The sequence below is a fragment of the Antedon bifida genome, chromosome 4 (genome assembly GCF_963402885.1).
Source record: "Antedon bifida chromosome 4, ecAntBifi1.1, whole genome shotgun sequence".
NCBI classification, from domain to species: domain Eukaryota; kingdom Metazoa; phylum Echinodermata; class Crinoidea; order Comatulida; family Antedonidae; genus Antedon; species Antedon bifida.
The window spans coordinates 33,674,866-33,702,805 of record NC_136229.1 but is presented as its reverse complement, the minus strand read 5'-3'; the positions used below and the strand labels follow the sequence as shown (position 1 = coordinate 33,702,805).

The 27,940-nt window shown below is 33.0% G+C and overlaps 5 protein-coding genes across 7 annotated transcripts; 1 reads left to right on the top strand and 4 right to left on the bottom strand.

Moving 5' to 3' along the window:
- The first annotated feature begins 1,041 nt into the window (after positions 1-1,041).
- Positions 1,042-6,608, top strand: LOC144840489 (leukocyte receptor cluster member 9-like). Of its 2 annotated transcripts, none has more exons than XM_078696305.1 (3): positions 1,042-1,132; positions 1,467-1,649; positions 4,767-6,608. In XM_078696305.1, exons 2-3 carry the CDS (start codon positions 1,469-1,471, stop codon positions 6,248-6,250), a joined length of 1,665 nt encoding a protein of 554 aa, XP_078552431.1. In that variant the 5' UTR covers positions 1,042-1,132; positions 1,467-1,468; the 3' UTR covers positions 6,251-6,608. The 2 variants fall into 2 exon arrangements, with proteins under 2 accessions (XP_078552431.1, XP_078552432.1); XM_078696306.1 differs by having other exon boundaries at positions 1,064-1,136.
- Positions 6,609-6,901: 293 nt separating this feature from the next.
- Positions 6,902-9,204, bottom strand: LOC144840491 (large ribosomal subunit protein eL38). The gene is made up of 5 exons (XM_078696308.1): positions 9,162-9,204; positions 8,411-8,469; positions 8,163-8,223; positions 7,480-7,602; positions 6,902-6,964 (listed from the first exon to the last, which is right to left on the bottom strand). Exons 2-5 carry the CDS (start codon positions 8,411-8,413, stop codon positions 6,939-6,941), a joined length of 213 nt encoding a protein of 70 aa, XP_078552434.1. The 5' UTR covers positions 8,414-8,469; positions 9,162-9,204; the 3' UTR covers positions 6,902-6,938.
- A 1,084-nt stretch (positions 9,205-10,288) lies between these two features.
- On the bottom strand, positions 10,289-18,482 carry LOC144840490 (growth factor receptor-bound protein 2-like). Of its 2 annotated transcripts, XR_013611927.1 has the most exons (6): positions 18,136-18,482; positions 16,686-16,783; positions 15,735-15,860; positions 15,181-15,343; positions 13,902-14,705; positions 10,289-13,819 (listed from the first exon to the last, which is right to left on the bottom strand). XR_013611927.1 is itself a non-coding variant. In XM_078696307.1 (5 exons), exons 1-5 carry the CDS (start codon positions 18,211-18,213, stop codon positions 14,529-14,531), a joined length of 642 nt encoding a protein of 213 aa, XP_078552433.1. In that variant the 5' UTR covers positions 18,214-18,482; the 3' UTR covers positions 10,289-14,528. The 2 variants fall into 2 exon arrangements, 1 of the variants encoding a protein (XP_078552433.1); XM_078696307.1 differs by having other exon boundaries at positions 10,289-14,705.
- A 93-nt stretch (positions 18,483-18,575) lies between these two features.
- Positions 18,576-21,413, bottom strand: LOC144841500 (growth factor receptor-bound protein 2-like). The gene is made up of 5 exons (XM_078697856.1): positions 21,136-21,413; positions 20,237-20,334; positions 19,820-19,942; positions 19,311-19,476; positions 18,576-19,157 (listed from the first exon to the last, which is right to left on the bottom strand). Exons 1-5 carry the CDS (start codon positions 21,211-21,213, stop codon positions 18,984-18,986), a joined length of 639 nt encoding a protein of 212 aa, XP_078553982.1. The 5' UTR covers positions 21,214-21,413; the 3' UTR covers positions 18,576-18,983.
- A 1,569-nt stretch (positions 21,414-22,982) lies between these two features.
- On the bottom strand, positions 22,983-27,363 carry LOC144841501 (growth factor receptor-bound protein 2-A-like). The gene is made up of 5 exons (XM_078697857.1): positions 27,088-27,363; positions 25,897-25,994; positions 25,159-25,278; positions 24,683-24,839; positions 22,983-24,510 (listed from the first exon to the last, which is right to left on the bottom strand). Exons 1-4 carry the CDS (start codon positions 27,163-27,165, stop codon positions 24,758-24,760), a joined length of 378 nt encoding a protein of 125 aa, XP_078553983.1. The 5' UTR covers positions 27,166-27,363; the 3' UTR covers positions 22,983-24,510; positions 24,683-24,757.
- Positions 27,364-27,940: the final 577 nt, after the last annotated feature.

Genomic DNA, 27,940 nt, shown 5'->3' with positions numbered 1-27,940 from the left:
GTGAACCCCAAACACAGTGGCCGCATGCCTTTAACTCTATTCCACCGACCAGCGTGGGAATCGAACCCACGACATACGTGTTGTTAACACGACGCTCAGACGACTGAGCTAACTGATCATTTTGGTTTTAGCAAGCTTAATAGGATATTTATTACGTAATGATCAATTACGTAATACACGTATAAATAGACTATTATCAGCTTTTCAGTCATGTACTTGGTGGCGTAATGGGTAATGCTCAGTTTTGAGTGCTATCGGCTGGGGTTCGAACCTCGACGGATATTTTTTTTTTTTTAATATTGTTTTTTTTTCAATAGAGATATGTGACACTGTATTGTCGAACATGTATGGTACCATACCGGTAGGTATTCAAATATGCTTAATACGAAAAACCCTAAATCTTCTTGCTCCTCAAGGCTTATGCCATCTCCTCACTAAAATTACGGCCAATGGGAGAATGACCACTCGTCAAATCTCAAAAGGAAATCTTCACATTCCTAAACCTACTCTTGAAATTTTCAAACTCTCTTTCAGTTACAAGGCCCCTCATTTCTACAATGATCTTCCTCTATCTATCCGCAATTCCTTATCCTTTTCCTCTTTCAAAACTAGACTTATGACTTTTCTCAAAACTATGTAATCCTTTTCCTGATTTTTATTGTAAAATAGCAGATCTAAATTTTTATTTATATATATATATTTTATATTTTGCTTAATTTAACATTTCAGTTATTTTCTATTTTTCAAATTTTCTTATTATTTTTAGTCTTTTGTAATTAATTTTATTTTTTTCTTTTACTTTTCTGTTCTTGTTGTTTTTTGTATATTGTATCTGTTCTGAGGGTCCCAAATGATCAGCAAATGCTGGATGGATCACCCTCATTAAATATGGTTAAAATAAAAATAAATAAATAAAATATTAAAATTCAGTGATTCAGTCGGTTTTAGATTTTGGATGTCCGCCCTCTCTCAATATTGATTCGCTTGAATGAACTTTGAGAGTATGACGTCATAAGTAAACATTACTCTTAACTCACAGACCTTACACAACAACCTGAAATGATGAGTCTCAAAATATCAGGCTAACCTAATAAAAATACATATTTACCATCTGTCTACATAACTGCAACACGCAAGTATAAATTATTATTATTATTTTGTATAGTGCTAGCTAGAAGTAGGAAATAAGTAGGCCTAGTACTAGCTAGGTTTGGGTAGAGTTAATAGATAGCCTATAGCTAGCTAGAATAGTTTATACTGTATTACAACTGCCTGGTTTAAATTAGCAGTAAGTAGTACTAGTGGTACTGTAAGTAATTTCTTGTAAAAGTAGGTAGGCTACTACCTATACTGTATGGGACCTAGGGCTGTTTTTCCCCCTAAATTTGGTTTTTGGTAGCATAAGCAATCTTATTTTTTAAATCTGATATTTAAAATTTGAAATGCTTATAATTTCTAAACTTTAGCAATGGCAGGATCTACTGCAAGATCTACTTCTCAGATGGAGGATCAGGAAAATGAGATAAAAGCATTACAGTCTATATTTGCAGATGAAATCCATGTATTATCAAACAGAGGGAGTGAGTACTGTAAAGAGATCAGCATAAAACCAAACAATCTCGGAGTGACTTTTTCTTTCTCAATAACAGGTAGTTTAAAAAAAAAATCATTTCTCAATTTGGAAGAGGATGACTGATCCCAAAATAATAATAAATTTTGACTTTTATGTGCATAATGCATAAAGCCTCTATGCGCTTCACATAAAATAAAAGTAATCCATGAAATAAATAAAATAAAAAGAGCATTTAAAAATGAGAGTAACAGGCCATATGGATCTCAACTGAATTGAATATTGTTTATCGAGGTTGAACATATTTGTTGAAAGGGTAAGTTTTTAAAAGCTGTTTACATATGGTGGGTAGCTGCCGCCCTTATAAATGAACGTTTCCCCTAAAATTGAGTTGATGTCTTCATAAAATGAATTTATAACTAGATTTGAACTCGTCACTTTGACGAGTTCGGGTTATCCGCGCAAACGCAACATGCACATACTTAACTATATGAACCTCTACAATTATTATGCCATTCTATGACATGAATTAAATATGTTTACAGTGCTGAATTGTACCTATTATGTAGCACTAGCATACACCATATTACAGTATTTTACAGAATAAACTGTATATGTTATATACAGTGTAGCATACAGAGGTCCCAACTTGGGAAAGTCCATTCGCAGAAGATTTTGTCGTGAACCACATTCAATTCGCCAAAATGTGTTTACAGTATTATTGTTACGGTTTAAACAAATAAAAATACAATAATAGACCACGAAGCCTTAATGAATAGACATTGTTTCAACATCCTGCCTCACTTTTGTCTGGTTATTGACTATTATTGACCTGGGCTGAGCCTGGGCTTAGGTGGTGCATAATCAATTTGGCCAAAAATATGAGGAAATTTGAAAATGCGGTGGAAAAATCAAAATGCGGTAGAAAACGTCGAGATAGCGGTAGCGCGGTAGATGGGTTGGGTACTAAAAGCGGTAGACTACCGCGAGTAGCGGTAGACTTGGGACCCCTGAGCATAGACAAAATTACGAGACCCATCTTTTAAATCCAATTATTAACACGATGACATCATCAAATTGACAAATAAAGATAACAATTTTAGAAGATAATTATCTAAATAATTACATTAAAACAAATTTGAAGAATTTTGGGCACGTAAAAGTGGGATGCGCTCTCGTTTAAACGCAATGAACTTTTATGCAAGAGATGAAAATATGACTTTTTGAATTCAACTGGCCATATGATGACGTCACAACATCTGATTGGCAAAATATTCACATCAATTCGTATCTACAATCCAATAGCTTCCAGAAAACATTTTAATCATGATTATCACTTTTTATTCTGACGAGCTATAACAGATTGAAATTTACTGTAAAGATGAAAATAAGTGACCCACGTTATTTACGTTTTTAGACATGATGACGTTATAAAAATTTAAATATTTTTAATTCATGCGAAAGATAGTTGATTGACATAGACAATATTAAAATTTCGGGGGAAATGGAATACGTATAAGCGAGATGCGCTTTGTTGAATGTGATGAGCAATAACGAAAGAGTAAAAAATCCTATATTTTACATTCGTGTGGCCATACGATGACGTCATAACATCCGAGTGGTAAAGGTTCTGCATGAATTCATATCTACAACATATCTGCTTACATATTAAATTAAAATAATTGGGGGTCGTGGATGATCCTGAGGAGCTATAATAGATTCAAAATAGACATAATTTTGACAATATGTTGTCACTTTTGCAACTAAAACGCGCGCAAATGGTCTAAATCAACGTGTTCGTATGACGTCATTTTAATTTGAAATGATGTAAATCTTTTTTAAAATGACTAAGAAAGGCTGTAAAATCATAATTCAAGAAAAAAGCACATGATTTTCATGCTCCGTGCGCACCTTACGCGTAAATTTTTTCGCGCGCGTGGGAATTTTTGACATGCTCAAAATGTCATGATCAGCGTAGAAAGTTGATTAGAAATTATTTTTGCGCATTTTAAAATTTTAAATGCGCATGCGCGCGAAACTTCTTGTGAAACATGCCATTTTTAATCCATAGAAAGTTTGCCATTGACATGACTTAAATTTTCACCAAGTGTCAATACAAAATGACTTTTGGTTTATAATCTATGATCAATCATTAAAATTCATAAAATCGCACGTAACTTACGCTGCGCGACTCTAACGTCATATAACGAAATTTCTTGCACATCTACAGCTACAGGTCAATCTTATGACAAAGTTATGCAATCTTATGTTGACCATAATTAGAGATACGCTGCGAACAAAATTCCGGGAAAGAAAGAAGAATAACAAAGAAGATGAAGATGAAAAAAAAGATATTTACAATCACAAGGGTTATCCGCAACTAAGTTGCGGATAACCAATGAATATAAATCAGCATTATAATTACTGTAATTACTGCAATTTTTTTGACACAACATAATAATAACAGTGGTATCCATGATTTGAAAGGTACTTACTAATGACGTCAGATTACAGTATTCCCATTTGAATCAGCATCAATCAAAATAGTAATGACATACTGTACTGACCATGTTGAAACATATTAGCTTTGGATTATGATTACAATATCTGGTGAATTATTTTAAGCAAAATATGTTGAATATAATTCCTGATGATCAAATAAATATTTTTTGAATATTTATTGCAATCCATATTATCCACAATACAATACATTATGATTAGAAATGAACAAAATCATACAGAAACTAAATAATTAAACTTTTATGGTATAGCAGAGGATAACCCTTTAGCTGGGAAGCTTGTTTCAAAACGTTATGGTATAGCAGAGGATAACCCTTTAAGCTGGGAAGCTTGTTTCAAAACGTTATGGTATAGCAGAGGATAACCCTTTAGCTGGGAAGCTTGTTTCAAAACGTTATGGTATAGCAGAGGATAACCCTTTAAGCTGGGAAGCTTGTTTCAAAACGTTATGGTATAGCAGAGGATAACCCTTTAAGCTGGGAAGCTTGTTTCAAAACGTTATGGTATAGCAGAGGATAACCCTTTAAGCTGGGAAGCTTGTTTCAAAACGTTATGGTATAGCAGAGGATAACCCTTTAGCTGGGAAGCTTGTTTCAAAACGTTGAATCATGTTGCCTCTCGTTATTTGGAGTCAAATTATGTAGAATATAAAATGTATACAACATTTATTTTGCAGAGGCATATCCAGATGTCCCACCATTGATTGACATAATACCAGCAACATTCAGCTTAACTGAAAACCAAACAGGGATTCTTTTACAAAATATGTACACAGCTGCAAAAGATATGAAAGGTACAGCAATGATGTTGACGTTGATAGAATCAGCTAAGGACACACTAGATGAGATGGAGATCAACTATCATAGAGTTTTAGAACAGAAATCAGATGACGTGAAAGATTGTCAAATAGTTTGTCCATTTTTCCAGCAAGGAAAATGTCGGTTTGGTATCAAGTGTAAAAATTTACACCCAGGACAGAAAAAAATGAATGAAGTAATAGATGAGGAGAGGGAGTTAAATGGAGAGGAAAAGAAAAAGAAAGGTGTGGAAGGTCAGAAAGAAGAAAAAGTTGGAGGGAAGAAACCACCAATGAAAACTGCGTGCGATGTTATCTCACGTATTCAGTGGGACCCTGAATTGAAGTCAAGTCATTTCATTGTTGGTTACTTAGATCGTTTTCTAGGTGTACTTGAGCAACCGTTTGATGATTTCAGTTGGGTTGATATCGCAACCGTCGACCTCAACACGCTAGCGATCCCAAGACATCGCATTCAGTACTTCAAATACCACGACGAAATCGTTTGGGATAAACGTGTTCGTCTAGACAATATGTTTGGGTCTACAGGAAGTCAACTGACTGTAGCGGACGTTGCAAAGAAATTTCAGAAGGAATGTTTGGCAGAAGATGAAAAAGAAGCAGATAAAGATATAAAAGCAGATAACGATAATAAAGATATAAAAGCAGATAAAGATGATAAAGATATAAGAGCAGAAAAAGTGGAACAGAATTCTAAGACAGAACCGCAAATTAAAATTGTAAAGAAAATTAACAAAAATGAACCAAATTACTTCATTGCAATTCGAATTGATGACGAAGATATATTGAAGAATGTGAAGATGGTTCAGGATTCAGTGACAGAGAGCAATAAGGGTTTGGAAGCTGCTTGTGCAACATTGGACAGCCTGCATATCACACTGTGTACAATGAGGCTTGACAGCCATGACGAAAAGATGGCAGCATTGAAGGTTTTAAAAGAAATACAGCAAGAAGCAGCTCGTCTTCTACCACCAAGCCTCTTACTTAGTTTCCAAGGTCTTGGTAATTTTTACGCGAGAGTACTCTTCAGCCCTCCAAACAAAGAGCCTGCCCTCTATACATTCATCAACAGATTGCAGGACAAATTCAGAGAGGCTGGGATTAATCTTGCTGGAACGCGTAAACAGACAACTCCTCACCTGACCCTAGTGAAGTTGCGGCGATCACATTTGGACGCACTGGGCATGGAATACTTAGACGATAGTTGCTATAGTGAATTTTTACACACATATTTTGGTGTACAGTCCGTTAGTACAATCCACTTGTGTTCAATGGACAATGCCAAACGATACGATGGTTTTTATGATTGCTTAGCAAGTGTCAACCTATATGAAGAATGCTAAATATATGAATTGTCTCTCCCAGTAATATACTTTTCTTTTTAAATTGGAGACCATTTTATCTTGTAAAGTTTTTTATTGTACATTATTTTAGCATCAAGGTTTTTAGAAGCTCTATTAAAATTTCAATTATAAGCCTCAATTTTAAATTCCTTTTAGTCGTACAGAAAGGTTTATAATCTTCCTAGCTTAGATCGACTCCTTATATTGGTAAGGATGTATTGCTAGTTTATTTTAATTTACCGCTGGTGGCCTTTCTATGACATGTAACTTTTTAATATTGTAATAATATAATGAATTGTGAAATGAAATACTAATTTTCAGCCATATGTAATTTGAATAAATATACTGAATAAGTGTATTCAAAGAGTCTGTGTTTAAGTTTTCTAGACACCCAACCCACGCTACCCAGATTGCAGTAAATTTAACCACATTTAAGCTGTACTATCACTGAGCCAGGATTATGGTTCAGCAGCCAGACAAAAAGTGTGAAAGATTCACACTAACGCATTTTAAATTCTGTAAAATATCCATGAAAAACGTAACATAGCGCTTGTTTTCTCTGGCCAAATCCGAGCTCAGTGTGAACACAGCTTTAAAGAAAAGAAAACAAGAATTGTATCCTAGAAGTAGTTTTTATTTATCTTCTGCATCTTTATTTACATGCCATAATGAAATTACTGCCGCCTCCTCACTTGAGTTCCTTCACTTGTAAACCTGCAAGAAGCAATGCAAATAGAAACATTGTGATATACAGGCACATTCAGTCATGCATATTTATCTCAATCAATCAAACTTATATAGCGCTGGTATCCATAAATGTTAAAAGGTGCTTGACAAAGTTAAGTGGGTTTTCAGTCGTATTTTAAAGAAAAAAGTCAGCCACTATGATTCGATGTTTATTTGTCTTACAGAACAAGTCATTATAATTATAATATACCACGTTTATATAGCGCCTTTTTCATGAATAAACATGCCGAAAGGCGCTTTACATAAAAATACATTACAATAACTGAACTAGACAAACAATGCATCAAAAAGTTATAAAAATTACAGATATATAAAAATATGGATGCGGCAAAAATAGATTTCAATCATGAAGACCAAGCATTTTGTTTGGAATATTGAACCATAATGGCTTGCCTCACTTTTCCGGAGCTTTGGATTACTTATTAGTACTTGGTTACACAGTAATTATACAAAATCGATAAAATCAAAATATTTCTACATACCAGGTGGTAGAGACTGCTTAAGCTTCTCAGCTTTTTCTGTTTCCTTGACGACAAGAGTATAAAGGTATCTACTACAGCGTACCTTAAACTTTACATTATCTCTGTTTTTCTTGATCTTCACAGCTAATTTCAAATGAAAAAGCAATAAAACAACATTTTATAACTTATAGATTTCTATATTCATTTAACAATTATTTATCTTTTGCATAGTACAATAGACAGTGTGTTAATACACAAAAAAGTGGAGTTTAATTCATTTGTGTACATGTAGTGTCTTAATAGCTGCTGGACAGGTCAAGTAAGGACCAGCCTAGATGGCGACAACACCAGTGGGGCAAGAATTGTCAGTTCTCTTCATCCATGGCAATGATAGAACACTGTACAATCATTGAATATCCAATAGTATTTTTAATTACAGTTGACTCCCAATACCAGACTCTCTGAAAACCAGAAACTCTCCCAATACCAGACTCTCTGAAAACCAGAAACCTCTTCCAATACCAGACTTTTCTTGAAGTTTAAACAGTCCCAAATTAAAACACATTCCAAATTCCAGACTTTCCGGAAAACCAGACATATTTGATCAGCCCAAAGGTATTGGGAGAGTTGACTGTATTAAGTTTATGTAAACCCCACAAAGTATTTACATTTTAAGTTTATATGCTAAGTTAGTATTTACTTACATTTTGCATCTTTTCTTCTTGCTGTAAGAAGAAAATCCTTAATTTCTTGTATTTCTTTCGGCTAAAACAACAAAAATGATTAATATTATATAAGTAAAAATAAAATAGTTTACTAAATATCGGCTCCATAAATTAAGCATGGATTACACAATAACTTTCAGACCTCCCTATCATAATGCATTAAATGCTGGACAAATACAGTGAACGAATCAGACTTCAACAAAATGACCATTATTAATGATTCTTACCATGATGTTAAGTATTTGACAGAAAGGCTGTCCTAAACCTCTTCAGATTCTAAATTGTTCTGTAAAACAAAATTAAATGAATTGTTAAGTTTATAAATGTGAAATCAATTGTATTTAATTTGATCTATTTTCAGTTCATATTGGACATCTGGATCGATCCAGGCCGAGTAACCCTACTTACTACCAATATAAAGGGAGGCCTAAACTTGCAGACTTTATTTTGTATGCAGTAGGTTGTAAAAACTTAATAAGCCTCTCTAGGCATATTACTATAGCTAGCCTATATAGTATTATTCCTACAGTCTAGATTAACTTACTATTCTAGCTAGCCTTCCCTTTTAGTAGTAATATTAATATTTGGTCACACAGACAAATAAAACCAGTACACTTATATTACAAGAAATCATCTACTTTAATATAGGCCTATACATTTATATACAGTATTACTACTGCTAAGCTTCTAGTTTCTACCCAACTAGCCATACAAACTGTATATAGGCTAGCAAGGCTAGGCACATTAGGGGGTCTGTATTGTTTACTAGGCCTATACATCTTTGCGGCAGGTTTAGTCTAGGCCTAGTTTTTAAATGATATATATCTTTGTTGTTGGGTTGCAAAACACCTACAAATACTTTATAACGTTTGTATAAACTACTAGATATCGCCAAAATGTATAGCTTTGGTTAATTAATTGTATACCAACAAGGATTTAAATGGATTTTATTATCGATACATGGTGGAAATAACTCACAGAAATCTGCTTCGAGTAAAAAAGAAAAAAACCATAGAGGGCGCGTCAGATAAACATGAAGGACGCCACCAACAGTAGATTTTCCAAAGGTGTTTAAGTTTTTCCATATTATAAAGATGTATTGTCCCTTTGACTAATTCCAAAAAAATATAAAAAAACAATTTTGACAAAAAGTGGATCATTTTGAAGTATCATAATAGTTATTAACTTTCACCAAAAATCATTTAACTGAAATACAGACGTTTTTTTGTTAAAAAAATAACTTTGACTTCCAGTCAAAGGTTTCGATCAAAACATATCTCATAATGCAATAATCATAAAACTTCTCGCAATCTGTGTGAAAACACTTTCTCAACCGTGACGAGTTGTAAACAATCCTAATTAGCACCATGCATAATGCATACTCGTGGTTTCAAATCTTTGTTTACTTTCGCTAGCGACTATTTTCCAGACAAAATGTAATCAAATTAATTTACCTGGTAATTACGTAAACTTGTTGTTTTTGGCTCGAATTTTCGACTTAAAGTGAATAACTTTAATATTAATTACTTTGATATATTTATTTTAATTCATTTCATTTTTTATGTTTCAAGGGACAATACATCTTTATTATTGATATTTATATTAATAGCCTGTTTATTTTCACCAAATTTCGCGGGAAACGAATGCATACGAATTTCAGTCATTTTTTACTTTTATGATGAACCAAATAAACATATCAATATGCTTCATCATCGGTAAACATAGCACGTTCTACTAGTACTATTTTTGTGCCATATTTTGTGGGCTGGGTTTGTCTCAAGTGGGCCAGCGTAATTTATTGCTGTTTTCAAGTCATCCTGTATCAGTTTTATCCATATTTTCCAACTGGTTTTGTAACTTTCTTGTTACCTTTCCTCTAGAGCTAATTTTGCGGGTGTATTTGTGGGAGTCTTATTAGATGACCGTAACTGGTTTAAGCTCTGTCTACACTGATAAAAAAAAGTGTGATATGTGCCCAAATATGGTAGTGATATGCCCAAATATGACATCATCATGTCCATATATCAGTTAAAATTACTCCAAACTCGATTATTTACATTAAAAATGACGCAAAACAACAACGAAAGAAATAACGACAACAAATGTCATGTCTAGCTTCCAGCTTTGTTCAAGTAAATTAAAGAGTACAATATTATGCATACATAAATCAAATAAAGTTCTCAAACAAAATAATGAAAATATATACCGTACTAAAAAAAATCATAATCTATATGGTATAACAATAATGGGTGGTGGGTTTATAACCATTGTCTGCTGCCAACACTGTAATATTTGGCACATTTCAAAATACAGTCACACCTGTAGTGTAAATTCCTTATAAACATTACTATATAGCAATACTATGAAATATAATATTGATAACAACATTCAAGTATTACCCTTATCATGTATAGTAAGCTAATTACCAAAGCTTAATTTGCATTCTCAATTATCTAATTACAAAATAAAACAATTTATGGAAAAGCAAATTGTCTGTGCTAATAAATACTAGTTTCATAATAATACATTAGTTTTGTTGTTGCTATGTAACCTTTGACCTTTGACATCACCTAGCAAAACACACACTCTATATGCAACTATACAGAAATGAGTGTGACGTATGTTGAGTGTTTGTACACCAACCTTTTTGTGTGTATATAAATGAATTACTGTTTTTGGTTTTTTCATGATGTGGAGTGGAGTGGAGTGGAGTCACTGACAAAAATGGAGTATACTTGAAGGATGTGTTCTTTGGTTACATGCGAGTGATGGAAGTGCCAACCGTTTTAAAATGATTTATTAATATGAAGACTAATTTACTTTTTCTTTATAAACAAGCACGATAGGAGGCTCCTACAGTAAAACAATTTGTGATTTGTATCATGCACAAAAAAAAAGTTAAAAATAAATAATTAGTGATTCAAATTCTTTACACACATTCTTAACAAAAAATATATATCTGATTATAATAATGTAATTAAATAGTTGCTACCTCTATGGTAGGCAAATCAAACTACGTATGTTAAGAAGAACACTACAGGACTTGAAAATATATATATAATAATTATGAAGAAATCGTCTATTTACAAGATTCTAATAAACCATCGCAAAACAATTTTGTTAAAAGTATTTCAAAACCTGTCCAACATTTACAATTATACTAGAATTTCCTTTATGATTTAATTGTACTACAGCAAACCAATTTATAAGCATGATAAGGACATAAGGAGTTTTTGTCATGATTGTAATATAGCACTATCTAGAAAATAAAAATGATAAATGACACATAAATAGAAGTACACAGAATTTATAAACAGGAAGTTGTTTTCTTTTTTTCCGCTTAGCTATCAATTATCAGAAATTAAGTCAATAATTTTATTTCAGTAATTAAATTACTTAAGATCAATTTTTCATTAAATCATGGGATTATGTCAATATTTATAGTATTACCCACAATGCATAAGTACAGTATCTACATGACTTACTGCAGTACCTTTATGGTAGGCTCATAACAAACCCAGTATCTACATGACTTACTGCAGTACCTTTATGGTAGGCTCATAACAAACCCAGTATCTACATGACTTACTGCAGTACCTTTATGGTAGGCTCATAACAAACCATGTCAACATTATTCTACTGCAGTTACTGCAGCAACTACTATGTTTTTATGCAAATATTTAGCATCATAAATTGTATCAAAATATCATGTTTATAAACTTTAAATTCATTTGTTACTGCAGTAAACTGCAGTAGAATACTTTTGACATGATTCCCTACCCTACTGTATCACCACACAAAAAAAAGTTTTATATAGACATATTGATATCATTTGAGTATACAAACATTATATAATTCTATAGTCATTAACAAAATTCTATAAAATAAACAATACTACATAGTATAGGTCAGGGGTCAGCCACCCCTCCAAATGATCTCATCAGTTGATTTAATTTGGTCCCAAAACGAAACATGTCACCTAAACATGGTTACCCAAGTCAGTCGGACTGAAACTAATACAAATATTATAATTATTAAAATTGTTGATAAAAATATTTTATTAATATTGTTGCTGATGGTTGACAAGTTAACATTTGCTGAATACAAAAGACATTTTTTTTTTTGGTGGGTTGATGGAACACTATGATAATAAAGAATTAAAATTGAATAGCGCAGTTGAACTTTAAAATGTTTTACATTAGATTTGTCATTATGAGTACAAAAAATAAAATTATATAAAACCAATATTTCTAAAATACGATGAGTTTTAAAATATCATACTGGCAAATAGTACAATGACATTTCTTCCAGTGTTTCATAGAGAAAAACAAAATCATTAAAAATAACTTAGCTACAGTGAAACATTTTAAAATGTACACAGATTTAACACGACTAGCAGCGATACATTCATTCCTTATAGACATGCATAAGAATGTACACGTGCCCTATATCCGCACATTGAATCAACTATAGAGGGCACCTGTCAAAGTGAAAATGTAACCAGCTTTTAAGCTGTGTTTGATATGAGTAACATAGCTCATGACCTTTGACACCAAAGGGAAGTTATATACCAATAATGCAAGCTTGAGATAGAATCACTCTACTGTACCCAATTTATATACGATTATTACGTCACTGAATGTACAGTGTCACAATTTGATGGTCTTAATACAGAGTACACACTTACATATAGCCATCATTTAAATTCTTGTCTGTTTATATACTATACTTTCACACGGTTTGAACAATACATTTGTCATGTACATTACTGTCAAATTGCGCAAATGCATTTCTTCACACCACTTACATGTCTTCTCTTAATTACGAATAATTAAAACTGATTGCCTTTCCTCCCCCGATTATCCCAACATTCCATCACGGCCATCTTGGATACATTAACTACTGTACTTCGTATTTAACAAAAAAACAACATATTTACAAATTGCAAAAGTTCAGAAATTGTCATCACTAGAGGAAGAAAGCTTGGGTCATTAGATGTCATTAAACCATCCAACTATCACATGGTTTCACAAAGCCAATCAGAGGCAAGTGCTTGATTTAGTAATACACACACACACTAACCGCATTGAGTTGCTTGTAATCAATGTTTATAACTAGAAATAAAGACTGAAGTACAAAGAAGGAAAACAACTGCCAATAACTGCAGATTTAATTAATGTTTTTTGTGGTCATTCTAAGAATTCTATAATAAAAGCTGGATGACCATTCATGATTTTATTTTAAACTAGCTACCATCATCATCATCATCATCTTTTTACTACAGTAGGTAACAGATCAATAGAGGCCTGTTGCTGTATGTTTAGTCAAGTAACCTGCAATTGACTACTGTGTTCTTTTACATAGGTACTCTTATACTTTACACACAAACCTTCAAATCTAGACAGACCTGATCACGCGTGATGATTGTGGTGCTGTCACCGCTGCTACAAATCTTTATTTAAATCATGATTGTTACTATTTGATTATACAATAATTGTTGGTCATGTGATCTTAATATAAAAAAATGTTTAAACTTAAATATTTGTTTATTAAAATAAAATGAGCTTTGGTTTGAATTGGAGTATATCAAATGGCTGACTTTGTGTATAGAAAAAAAGTTTTTGTAACATACAGCTCTGCCACACTATCAAACTTTATGTTGACAACAAAATGTGATGTGCCCATATATGGACATGATGACATCATATAAAGTATTACCATATTTGGGCACATCACATTTTGTTGTCAACATAAAGTTTGATAGTGTAGACAGAGCTTAAAAGTTCTTTGCACCTGCTAATTTGGATAAATTTACTCTAGATAATTTCCCATCGCATTCTATAAAAGTTATTACGAAAAGTATGCGTCACAAACTCACAGCCTATCCAGCTTTAATTGGTTAATGTAGTTGTTTTTGACACAATATGTACAATTACAGTGAAAACTCAAAGGGACCAACTAAATTAAGAAACCACTATTTGAGTGCAACATGTGATAGCAAATACCCATAATTGTTGCAAAAAAAAGGACACATTTCATCATGTCAAAGGTCATTTTATAAAGCGATTGTATTTTAATTTAATACTGTATACTCTCACATATAATGACAAAAGGTTTGTGATGCCTACAGGAGTTAATAAAACTCATATTAACCGATAATTGGTCAAATTCTTAGTTTTTCGTTGTTGACCAAATCTACCTCTTTACCCTATATGTAAGAATATATGGTACAAATTTCTGGCCCCAACAGATATCTAATATTGTTTAGTGCTCAACATTGACAATTGTATACTCCTCCTCTTACAATGAAGAACCTTATATAGAAATTGTATTTAAAATGTATATTTAATTGGTGTACTTTGAAACGTAAGGTGTTGGAAACATCCCCTCTCGACCCCCTAGTTTACCTTTCCACCAATTGCTGTCAGAGTCATCTAAAACTTCGATAATGTCACCCATGCTGAAACTAAGCTCGCCATCTTCTTGCGGGATGAAGTCAAAGTTCGCTTTAACTCTGCATAACTAAAGAAATAAAAGGAGTATTGTAATAATAACAGCAAGTAGTAATACTGTAAGAAACAAGAATAAAGACTGCCTAACCCAACCATCTCCAGAAGTAAGAGCATTGAGTCTTACATTACTTTACTTTACATTATTTTTTTTAAAAACCATATTTAATGAGGGTGATCCATCCAGCAATTGCTGATCATTAGGGACCCTCAGAGGTTCACAAGACATATACACAAGATGCTCTACATAAACAAAGTCTTATTACAAGTCTTTGGGAGTGGAGTTTTGTCCTTAGAAAAAATCCTGACATGTGACAGGACTTGAACCCAGGACTCTTGGAGTGGTAGCCAAGCATCATAACCACCAAGCCACAACTCTACTCGAGTTTTAAAAACACATGACGACGACGACGTTCTGACTATAATATCGTTTACTCGCCACTTGTAAACAATAACAAATCAGTATTTATTCAAACTTGTTTTCTTACTGTGTTCCTCATGTCTTTTAAAAGTATTGCTTGAGTTCTGCTGACTGATGAAGTACGGTGGTAATGAACCAGTTCGTTGAGGGAGTTGAATTTCACGACCCACAGGAAGTACTTGCCAGCTCCGTCTCGTAGAACCTTAAAATGTTGAACTTTTTCCGCATATCTATAAGCATTACAAAAATATAGTTATTATTAAATTACGGAAACTCTCTTTATTTCATTCCAAATTTAATATCTAATAATATAAATTAATAAATGGCTGCTCACTCACATAGTTGAGTGCTAATATTTAGTCTATTCTAATATTTAGTCTACTCTTAATATTTAGTCTACTCTTAATATTTAGTCTATTCTTAATATTTAGTCTAATTCTAATATTTAGTCTACTCTAATATTTAGTCTACTTAATATTTAGTCTACTCTTAATATTTAGTCTACTCTTAATATTTAGTCTACTCTTAATATTTAGTCTACTCTTAATATTTAGTCTACTCTTAATATTTAGTCTACTCTTAATATTTAGTCTATTCTTAATATTTAGTCTCATAACTTACTTTACTGAAAGTGAGAACTCTCCTGGACTACTTTCACTTTCTCGAATAAGGAAGGCGCCATCATTGATATGATGTGCGTTGAGAAGCTCTTCTGCTTTGACACGTTGTATTTTGCCATAAAACCATCTGTTGAGTAGAAAATGAAAACAATTAAAAGATCATGTACACAAATTTAGTTAGCTCTAATTTCATTGTCTCTCTGTTTCATTGTTCAGTCAAAAACAAGAAATAGCCAACTCGTTTTGACATTTGCCACAGGTCTACAGGCTTGTATATTTGCTACTGTGCAGGTCCAGGCCTACAGGTTTGTTACATCAAGTGGTCTAGTGATTGGCAAAAGTACAGTAGTTCTATTTATAAAGAAAAAGTTAATATTTAAATCAAAGGCAAACATTCAAAGATCAAATATCCTTGCATTGACTATAAACTAAAATTAATAATTAACAATAATAAATGATAAGTGTGCTTAAAATGATGACCCTTGCTGGGGAATTCCATGTTTACAGTTGGACAATTGGGGAAGAAACAGGGTTTTTCTTTTCATTTAGCTTCAATTCCATTAAGTGGTTGCAAATTTTTTTTCCCAAGCAAGAAAAATAGTTAAGCCTACAATTGCATCTTGTCACTCACCATACTTAAGGCTTTATTGTTGGGGACCCCTTTGGAAACAAGCACTTGGGCTTAAAGGGTTATCCACTGCTTTTTATTTTTCTCAAGTCTTTGTATTATTCTATGTCTTTATTTTTCTTCATATTTTATGTTGTTTCATAAATTGTCCTGTCCGTGGAAAGCAATAAATATTACTTACTTACTTAGCTATGACAGTACAGTGCACAATGGCTGTACTGCCCAAATACACAGGTTAACAAGATAGAGTGACAAGTCTGGGTGTGGTATGGGTGTGGCAGGTATGGGTGGATACGCTCTATTTAACAATTTAAGTCCACTTACTCATGACATTTCATCTGTATGTAATTTTTAGGTACAAGTCCTTCTCTTCCTTCATACTCAGCTTTAAACCAATTTCTATCGTGTTCTTTGTTTAAAATCTATTAAAAACCAAATGTGATTCAATATTTTATTAAAGAAAGAAATCATAAAAAATTAAGATTAATTAAATCAGACTTTGAATATGTTATTTTGAAGCTTTAATAAAGTTAATCCCTTCCAAAAAAAAAACAACAAAATAATATTTTTTTCATATAAAATGACAAATAAATGGTAAAATTCAACCAAAAACCCCAATGGCTGTCAGCCAATTTGACTATTTTTTTCTTTAAATTACAGTTTTTGTCAGGTAAATCAATTTTGTTTTGATTCAATTTTTGTTCAAAACTATTATGCGACATTAAAATGGCATATTTAACACAAAAAGTAAAAAAAAAATGTTCAGGGGACAATACATTAACACTTTTGAATACTGGTGCTGTTTGATTTAATCAAAATAAATAGGGAGTTGTAATTAACTCACTGGTGGTTTAAGTCCATAACCAGCAATATTTCATATTATTCATTTATTGTATATTATAGTTTAATACACCAATGCAAATATCTTGGTCTTTCTTCAGTGGTTCATTACACTGTAACAATATAGCCACTAATGTAAAACATTTAATAATTTATTCAGAAAAATCCAATATTATTGGCAATAAGATGAATTTTGCCTATAATTATGTTTTATATTCCACTGTTAATTCTTTTATCCTCATCTTTTCAATGCATATTTTGTCTACTGTAGGCCTACATTTCAAATTACATTTTATATCTTTTCTTTGTGAATATACAAATAAATTTGTAACACCTCACAGAAATAATTTTTGATCTAGGCCTAGGCCTAGGCTAGAAAGAAGTATAAATACTTTTCTTCTTAATTGTTTTTCTAGCGGACCTAGCCTAGGCCTACTTATAATTATTTACACTGAAAACAAGACACGCATCCTGGCCTAGGCCTATATAGGCTTAGCCTAGGCTAGGCCCTAGGCCTACTTAAAATGTATAAAATCAAAAAAAAATTATTAGAATTCCCAAAAGATTAATGACGCAAAAGTACAGGAAACTTGAAACATCCTTGAAACAAAACACAGACAGACTGTTCTAAATTAACTATCTAGTCTAATAAGTATAGGCCTAGCTCTTATTGCAGTCTAGGCCTCGGGTACTAGCCTTCTAGCTAGGCTAGTAAAGTTTGACATCAAAGAAATTATCAACCGGATCGACAGCTCCCGGATTATGATTATAGTTTCTGTCGTCTGGTACTACGACGACGTACAGGAGAGGCGGCCTACAGTTGGAAATATCCTAATCTATTATGTATATTGGCTCATCAAATAGTTAATTAAAATACACATCTGACGTTATTTGTACACATAGCATGTACACACATTTCATATATGTCATTTACCTTTAAAACATGGCCTTTATTAAAAGATAATTCATCGTCTGCCGTTGCTTTGAAATCAAACATGGCAATTGCTTCCATTTTTATTGACTGACGATCCTATCTGCTTTCGCAAGTGTTCAGAACAATCGACAATTTATGAGTTATAAATACCCAAATATCTCTGTGTTTTACGTAAATCAACGCACGAATTATTAGTTTTGGTAGATCTATAGCAGATGATGGTTTTAATAGTACACGTCTGCTATAAAAATAAGAAATAATGTCCTTTTAAGACGAAAAAAACACGCTATTTCGTAGTCTTCCGTATTTCCTATTACAATTACCGCAAGGGATTCTGGGTGTGATGATCTTCACACATCAGTGGAACTTCCTGGTACACGACAGTTAGTTGTATTATTCTTTTTTGGGACAGTTTGTTTTTAATCGCCACAAAAAACACATTGTTTGTTTACTTTTAGTCACCAAATATTTATTTGCCATTTTACTATATAAAAATGCAACGTCATTCATTATTGCTATACATAGTTATAATTCCATGAGATATTTTATCTCACCAATCCAGTCGTGGCAACGTCTATGACTTTTATGGGAAGTTAAAATATATATTATGTAACGTTAAACTATAATGACTACTAACATTGAAGTAGGCTTATTATACGCAATCAATTGAAGTTCAAGTACAATAACCATGTTAAAGAAATTCATTTATTTCGTGATTTTACGACTTATGTTAGGCCTACTTTCTGTAAAATTTAGATGAATTAGACAATTTTAAAAGGAATTGATTTTAACATGTATAGGCAAAACTGTAGGCCTAACTGATAACTAGTGTCCGTCCGCTCCTGTAATTATTGATTTATAGATTTGACGTATGGGGCAGGGAACATGCCTTCTTTACCATTAAGACGCCCTCTCCACCAATTCTGATCGCTTTTATCGATGACCTCGATGTGTTGACCCTTTAATAAACTTAGTTCCCCTTCCTCTTGTGCCACGAAATCAAATAACGCTTCTACAATCATCTATTAATATGAGAGAGGTGATAGTAAAAGTACCGTAAACAAATTAATTATAACTGTTACTATACCAATGCAGTTTCACGGTATTTGGGCAGAAATAAATGCATGTAAGCCTATATTTTGTGTTATTTTAATCGCAAAATTGTATCGTCGTACCTCATTTTCCTGCATGTCTTTCAGATATATGGTTTGTGTTCGGCTAACGGAAGCAGTGCGATGATAATCCACTAACTGGTTCAGAGAGTTGAACTTAACAACCCACAAGAAGTATTTTCCAGCTCCGTCTCGTAAAACCTTAAAATGTTGAACTCCAGTACCAAATCTGTAAAAAAGATCAGCATTTGTCAGCCGCGTGACAATTTACGAAAATACCAAAAGTGGACACGCGCGCATAGTAGCGTACAAACGTTGATAATAATTAATACATCATACCACTATACTATTAATATACATATTTTGCTTTAACTTTTTTTAAATGAAAAATTAAAATTATGTTATAGGTTTATTACGATAAAAAGTACGTGAAATTAAGATAATAATGATACAATAGGTAGATATTTGTGCAAGAACTACAGTAAAAGATCGGAAAGCTGGAAGAAGATAGAGGGCGACATACCAACACTTTTAATAATCGAAATAAATATAAAATCATTTAAAAGACTTACTTAACAGAAAGAGAAAAATCTCCAGGTGTACTCTCGCTTTCCCGAATAAGGAAAGCGCCATCAAATTGCTGGCTTATTAATGTATCCTCAGCATTGCGTCGAGTTATCTTTCCTTTATACCATCTATTGAAAGTGAAGAAAATGTATAATGGTTTAGACTAATTTAGATTAAATAATTATTTGATCTATTGACAGTCATGAGCAACCGCTGCAGATTGTGTCATATTTACCTTTTTATAAAACATTGTTTGATAAATAAAATATAAAACAGAATCAAACAGTTTCTTTTCAGCACCACAACTCCAACTCCACGATCAGGCATACGAATGATAAAAAAACACTACTGTATAGGAGGCGCGGCCTGCGCTAAAGTAAGCATAGATTTTAACAAACACAGTGATTTTAATTTCAACTTACTCGTGTGCTTTCATTTGAATATAATTTTTTGGAATTAATCCATCTCTTCCATCTTGTTCCGCTTTAAACCAATGTCTATCTTCATCTGTATTTAACACCTTTAAGTTCGGGAGGGAAACATGTATATTTTAGATTAAATACCCTAAGTTACGAAACGATAACATTAAAACAGAGTGGTTGAGAGGTCTGCTGTTACAAACTCTTAATCGATTTGGTATAATGCCATTTTATAAGAAGAACTCGACTTGTACGGTACTTCACTGCAGTTTAAAGATGTATAGCCTACATTTTGATAAATGGTGACTATGGTTAAAATAACTCCGATCTGCTGCTGAAGGTTATCAACTAATCTAAAAGGGACATCTACAAATCACCCTCAACGGTCCTAAATGTATTCATACTCTACGACGAGCGATCGATGGTTGATTTAGAGTTTAATGATATCAAATGTTATTGATGATTGTTAGACAACAATGGTGTAGCCTATTGTACGGATTGGATCCCGGATTGCCTACTGTACTTTACTTTACTTGTTTCCCGTACACTTTCGTCTACGGGATCGAGGCGAAGCACTCAGTGCTTAAAAGCCCCTCTTAGCAATAAAATCATATTCTATATAGGGTGAAAACTTCAGCGGGTGGTTAGACCATGTACTGCTCAATTACATAGTTTCTTTCACTTTTATTTCATCATCTTTCAAACTATTCAAATACATTGCATTGCATTGCATCAGTAAACGCATTCAAAAACAAATTTGACAGACATAACAAAAACTGACTAAGAGAAGAGGCAACCCTTACGAGTTTTAAGTCACTGCCTATTTAATGTCACTAAAGGTATAAGCATCATTAAAGGTATATAGATAAGATAGTTTTTATAAGCTAACGAAGCTGCTATACCTTCACTATTGATCCTTTTTTGATGGACAGTTCATCATCTTCTGTGGCTGAAAAATCGTATAATACTATGGCTTCCATAATGCAACGACATTTAACTATAGCATCAACATTACAAGATAAAGCAAAAATCCGCAAGGTCCGGCAAATCGACACAACTCTGGCCTGTTTATCGACCTTTACGCCCGTTAAAACCACTAAAGTAGCCTACTGTTATAATCCATTTAGTTGGCTCAACCCAGATAGTTGTTAAAATCTCGAAATTTCGAAGAAGAATAACAAAAAACGCAATTAACAGGTGCTTTGATAGCAAGGTTATCCACTCTCTGATTGGTTGACGCGAAAACAATGGATTACGTAACATGTAGGCAAACATAATTGGGACAAAAGGATTAAGCCTCACGTATTGTTTAAATTATTTAGCCAAGGCGGCGTTTAACTATGGTAGTACGTTTTCAAGAATTTACCTGTATATGGTGAATACGACTTTCTGCATTCACGACATGAAATGCAATTATAAGGTAGGCTCGACTCATCCTGCAGGCTGGAGAGAAAACAGTAAAAAACAACCAAATATAGAATAACCTACCACGAGAATCTTCCTCCTATACTCCAATAGTATCCGAAACGAAGAAACGAAATCGTTGGATGGCGCAGAAGTGATTGTTTGAAAATTTGTCTCGAGCGCAATCGATTAAATTCCGTTTCGACGGAAATTTATCGGATACCTATTATTGGTTAATTTTGGAAGGACAGCTGTTGACGCACGGCGCGCAAATGGTTAATAAAGCGTGGTTCCCACTAGCGACGCAACGCAAGGACGTAACGCAACGCAAGTGAATTGACCAATCACAAGCGATGGCTTATTCGCTTGTGATTGCTAACTGTCTATAACTTCGCTTGTCATTGGTTAAAACGCTTGCGTTGCGTTTACGTCCCTGCGTTACGTTCTAGTGGGAACCAAGCTTTAAGCTTGGTTTTTCTTACTTTGGTTGGACGCAATGCAAGGATGACGTAAGCGCGCCGCAAGTAATTTGACCAATCACAATTCGACCCAAGTTGTGCCTACGTCATTGTGTTGCGTCTAATTGGAAGTTTAAAGACAAATCAGAGGCTCAACAAATACAGCAATACCTTTCCATGTTTATTAATCAAAAATAGGAATAAAAGCTGCATTACATAAATGCAAATTTATTCAATAACATATTTTATGAAAGTAAAGGGCTATTAAAGAAAAACATTGAAGGTTGTGACATTATACGTTTAAAAATATTCATCACATTAATAATATGTAGGCCTATGTAGTTACAATTGAAATTTAGTAAGAACATCTGGAATTTTCAGCATGCTGACATACGCCACACATCGAATAACTGAAAATTAAGGCTAATATAAATATGGATATTCTGAACAATTTATGAAAAAAAAAAAATCTTTATGACCAGGGGTTACCGAGATATGACCGAGGTCAAAGGTCAAAAGTGGCATTTCCGGCCATTTTGAACGAAAACTTTTCATTATAGTACATAGAAATGTGCATATTCTGAACAATTTAAGACGACCAAGATCAGACCTCTATGATCACTCTTTGTCAAGTACCGTCTATATTTAGGATTCTCATAAATCCAAGATGGCCACCAAAATGGCCCCCATGAGACAATATTTCGTCTTGGGAACATCAAAAAATGTTAATTATATATATTCAGGATTGCAAATATGTACATTAAAAAAATACATCATGGGGGTGCACGGAAAGCCCTCCTTCCTACTCTACTATACCGCAAGGGATTCTGGGTGTGATGATCTTCACACATCAGTGGAACTTCCTGGTACACACGACAGTTAGTTGTATTATTCTTTTTTGGGACAGTTTGTTTTTAATCGCCACAAAAAACACATTGTTTATTTTTAGTCACCAAATATTTATTTGCCATTTTACTATTATAACAATGCGACGTCATTCATTATTGCTATACATAGTTATTCCATGAGATATTTTATCTCACCAATCCAGTCGTGGCAACGTCTGTGACTTTTATGAGAAGTTAAAATATATAATTACGTAACTTGAAACTATAAAATGACAACTAACATTGAAGTAGACAATATTGAATTGTGAAGGCTTATTATTACGCAATCAATTGACCTAAAAGTTCTTGCAGTTCAATTACAATACTAACTAGATTTGAACTCGTCAATTCGACGAGTTCGCCGGGTTATCCACGCAAAGGCAACATAATGCACCACATACATTGTGAACGCCGACAATTATTAGCCATCCTATGAAATGAATTAAATATGTTTACAGAGTGTTGAATTGTACATATTTTGTGTAATAAAGCATAACAGTTACGGATACGTTAGGCCTATACAGTGTAGCAAAGATGAAATTACGAGACCCAATTTTAGAAAATAATTATCTAAATAATTACATTAATGAAAATTTGAAGAATTTTAGACACGAAAAAGCGAGATGCGCGCTATTTTAAATGTGGTGAATTTTTACGAAAGAGATGGATGGATTCAACTGGCCATATGATGACGTCATGACATCAGATTCATCAGATCAGAAACTTTTTATAGGAATTCATATCTACAATTCAACAGCTACCATAATAAGTTTTAATCATGCGGGTCACTTTTCATTCCGATGAGCTATAAACAGATTAAAGTATACTGTAAAGACGAAATTAAGTACCGGTAGGTCACGTTATTCTAATTTTTTAATATGATGACGTAAGAAAAATTCTAATTTTTTTTTAACGCATGTGAAAGAGAATTGATTGAGAAAGAACATATTAAAATCTAGGGCGAAATGGGATAAGCATAAGCGCAATGCGCTCTATTAAATGGGATTAACTAGTACTAAAGCGAAACAAATTCTATTTTTTAAATTCAAGTGGCCACATGGTGACGTCAGAACATCCGGTAGGTACACATTTTACATCAATTGATATCTACAACTCATAATAACTTCCATAATACATTAAACAAATTAGAAATACATACGTGCAACAAAGATCTAGACAATAACAAGTGCGGATAACCAAAACCAATAATTTTTAAAGAAATTAATTTCGTGATTTTAATATTAAAACTACTTTCTGTAAAATTTAGGTGAACTTTTAGACAATTTTAATAGGAATTGATTTTAACATTTATAGGCAATAACTATAACTAATAACTGTCCGTCCGCTCCTGTAATTATTGATTTATAGATTTGACGTATGAGGCAGGGAACATGCCTTCTTTACCATTAAGACGCCCTTTCCACCAATTCTGATCGCTTCTATCGATGACCTCGATGTGTTGACCCTTTAAGAAACTTAGTTCCACTTCCTCCTGTGCCACGAAATCAAATAACGCTTCTACAATCATCTATTAATATGAGAGAGGTGATAGTAAAAATACTATAAGTATACCATAAACAAATTTATTTATTACTATACCATTGCAGTTTCACGGTATTTGGGCAGAAATAAATGCATGTAAGCCTTTGTGTTAGTTTAGTCGCAAAATATAAATTCACAAAATTGTATCGTCGTCGTACCTGCTTGTCTTTCAGATATATGGTTTGTGTTTGGCTAACGGAAGAAGTACGATGATAATCCACTAACTCGTTCAGTCAGTTGAACATAACAATCCACAAGTAGTATTTTCCAACTCCGTCTTGTAAAACCTTAAAATGCTGAACTCCAGTACCAAATCTAAAAAAGATCATCATTTGTCAGCCGCGTGACGCGCGCGCGTAGTAGCGTACAAACGTTGATAATAATTAATACATCTATACCACTATACTATTAATATACATATTTTGCTTTAAATTTTTTTAAATGAAAAATTAAAATTACGTTATAGGTTTATTACGATAAAAAGTACGTGAAATTAAGATAATAATGATACAATAGGTAGATATTTGTGCAAGAACTACAGTAAAAGATCGGAAAGCTGGAAGAAGATAGAGGGCGACATACCAACACTTTTAATAATCGAAATAAATATAAAATCATTTAAAAATATACTTACTTAACAGAAAGAGAAAAATCTCCGGCTGTTCTCTCTTTCCAAATAAGGAAAGCGCCATCAAATTGTTGGGGCATTAATGTATCTTCAGCTGCCTGTTGAGTTATCTCTCCTTTATACCATCTAATGAAAACGAAGAAAATGTATAAATGATTTAGATTAAAGATGTATTGTTTTTTTGTTGAATATTCCTTTTAATGTCCCAAAATAGTTATTGACAATGACCACAAATTGGACCAACAAAATTATTTATTTAAAAAAAAAACAAATTTAAAGCAAAAAATAGTCAAATTGACTGCCAGCCAATGGATTTTTGATTGAATGTAACCGTTTATTTTATAAGTTAAAACATTTTTTTTTTTCGTTTTTTCAAATTCTGATTTTATTAATCTTCATTTTTCATTTTTTTAGGGGGACAATTTAAATCGAAGAGTTTATATATAGATTGCGATAACATTGGAGTTGACGATCTAGCCTTCGGCTATCTGTGGGTCATGAAGATCTATTGACACAATCATGAGCACCGCAGACCTTTTTATAAAACAGTTTTGATAAAATATAAACGACGAAACAGAACCAAACAGTTCCTTTTCAGCACCACAACCCACGATCAGGTATAGAAGTAAATTAGGCATACGAATGAGTAAAAAAAAACACTAGGAGGCGCGGCCTGCACTAAAGTTAAGCATAGATAACCGTCCGTACTTCTTAAACAAGGCAGTCAGTTTAATTTCAACTTACTCGTGTGCTTTCAGTTCGATATAAGCTTTTGGAATTTCTCCATATCTTCCATCTTGTTCCGCTTTAAACCATTCTCCATCTTCATATACATTTAACACCTTTGGTTCGGAAGGGAAAAATGTATATTTTAGACTTTAAAAGTATCCAGCTAAGTAAGTTCTAAGTTCATTTTCGAAACGATAACATTTGAAACGATAACATTAAAACAGAGTGGTTGAGAGGTCTGCTGTTACAAACTCTTAATCGATTTGGTATGCCATTTTATAAGAAGAACTCGACTTGTACGGTACTTCACTGCAGTTTAAAGATGTATTGTCCCTTGAAACAAAACAAAAATGAATGTCAAAATATTCTAAATTTAAATTGGCCATATCAAAGTAATAAAGTTATTCACTTTAAGTCAAAAATTCGAGCCAAAAACAACAAAATTTACATAATTAACAGGTATTACATCTTCTGGAAAATCGTCGCGAGCGAAAGTAAACAAAGATTTCAAACCACGAGTATGCATTATGCATGATGCTAATTAGGACTGTTTACAACTCGTCACAGTTGAGAAGGTGTTTTCACACAAATCTCGAGGAATTTTTTTTTGATTATGCATACAGAGTAGCCAAACAAGCGCGTTGCATTATGAGATATGTTTTGATCGAAAACTTTGACTGGAAGTCAAAGTTATTTTTTGAACAAAAAAACGTCTGTATTTCAGTAAAATGAATTTTTTTTTGACTAGTTTTTGGTGAAAGTTAATAACTATTATGATACTTCAAAATGACCCACTTTTTTAAAAAATACTAAAAAAAATTTTTTTTTTTGGAATTAGTCAAAGGGACAATAGATCTTTAAGTTGTATAGCCTACATTTTGATAAATGGTGACTATGGTTAAAATAACTCTGATCTGCTGCTGAAGGTTATCAACTAATCTAAAAGGGACATCTACAAATCACCCTCAACGGTCCTAAATGATACTCTACGACGAGCGGTCGGCGATCGATGGTTGATTTAGTGTTTTTGTGATGGTAATGGTGTCTAGCCTATACTGTAATGCTCATAATGTTGTCAACAATTACATAGTTTCTTCTATTGATTCGTCCTACTTTTATTTCATCTTCTTTTAAAATATTGAAATACATTGCACGTAATAAACAAAATCAGTAAATAGTTTTTATAAGCTAACGAAGCTGCTACACCTTCACTATTGATCCTTTTATGAAGGACAGTTCGTCTTCTGCTGTGGCTGAAAATGCGTGTTTTGCTATGCCTTCCATAATGCAACGACTTAACTATAGCATCAACATCCGCAAGATCCGGCAAATCGACCCAACTTTGGCTTTGTTAATCGACCTTTACGCCCGTTAAAAGTAGCCTACTGTTATAATCAATTTGGTTGGCTAAATCCAGATAGTTGTTAAAATCTCAAAATTTCGAAGAAGAATAAAAAAAAACCGCAATTAACAGGTGCTTTGATAGCAGGTTATCCACTCTCCGATTGGACGCAATGCAAGGATGACGTAACGCGCCGCAAGTAATTTGACCAATCACAATTCGACCCAAGTTGTGCCTACGTCATTGTGTTGCGTCCAATTGGAAGTTTGAAGACAAATCAGAGGCTCAACAAATACAGCAATACCTTGCATGTTTATTAATCGAAAATAGGAATAAAAGTTCATTCATTCATTCATTCATTCTTTATTTAGCCTTTAAAATCGAAATACATTTAAAACAGAGGTAACAAAAACAAGATAGGTGGAAATCTAAGGAGGCAAGGATAAGCAAAAGCAATTACAATCGATGTAGCTCACAGGCTTGCTTATCCATCCAGTACATAAAGATAAATAAAATACACATTAACGATCCAAATATAAATAAATTCTAATTTAGTGACAAAGTATAGCCTATTACTACAGTACCAAATTAATTTAGTAAAATTTCAGTAGTTGCATACACGCCGACGCACTATTTATATTACATAAATGCAAATTTATTCAATAACATATTTGATGAAAGTAAGGGGCTATTAAAAAAAACATTGAAGGTTGTTTA

Coding starts and splice junctions, on each gene's coding strand:
- LOC144841500 (XM_078697856.1), bottom strand. CDS start 21,213: ATGGAAGCCATAGTATTATACGATTTTTCAGCCACAGAAGATGATGAA. Junction 19,477..19,819: donor GATTTTTCTCTTTCTGTTAA/GTAAGTCTTTTA, acceptor TCTTTTTTACAG/ATTTGGTACTGGAGTTCAAC. Junction 19,158..19,310: donor AAGACATGCAGGAAAATGAG/GTACGACGATAC, acceptor TCATATTAATAG/ATGATTGTAGAAGCGTTATT.
- LOC144840491 (XM_078696308.1), bottom strand. Junction 7,603..8,162: donor AAGAAGAAAAGATGCAAAAT/GTAAGTAAATAC, acceptor ATTTGAAATTAG/CTGTGAAGATCAAGAAAAAC. Junction 6,965..7,479: donor TAAGCAGTCTCTACCACCTG/GTATGTAGAAAT, acceptor TGCTTCTTGCAG/GTTTACAAGTGAAGGAACTC.
- LOC144840489 (XM_078696305.1), top strand. CDS start 1,469: ATGGCAGGATCTACTGCAAGATCTACTTCTCAGATGGAGGATCAGGAA. Junction 1,650..4,766: donor TTTTTCTTTCTCAATAACAG/GTAGTTTAAAAA, acceptor TTTATTTTGCAG/AGGCATATCCAGATGTCCCA.
- LOC144841501 (XM_078697857.1), bottom strand. CDS start 27,165: ATGGAAGGCATAGCAAAACACGCATTTTCAGCCACAGCAGAAGACGAA. Junction 25,995..27,087: donor TAAAAGGATCAATAGTGAAG/GTGTAGCAGCTT, acceptor TCCGAACCAAAG/GTGTTAAATGTATATGAAGA. Junction 25,279..25,896: donor ATCGAACTGAAAGCACACGA/GTAAGTTGAAAT, acceptor CGTTTTCATTAG/ATGGTATAAAGGAGAGATAA.
- LOC144840490 (XM_078696307.1), bottom strand. CDS start 18,213: ATGGAAGCAATTGCCATGTTTGATTTCAAAGCAACGGCAGACGATGAA. Junction 16,784..18,135: donor ATAAAGGCCATGTTTTAAAG/GTAAATGACATA, acceptor GGTTTTTAATAG/ATTTTAAACAAAGAACACGA. Junction 15,861..16,685: donor ATACAGATGAAATGTCATGA/GTAAGTGGACTT, acceptor TCTACTCAACAG/ATGGTTTTATGGCAAAATAC.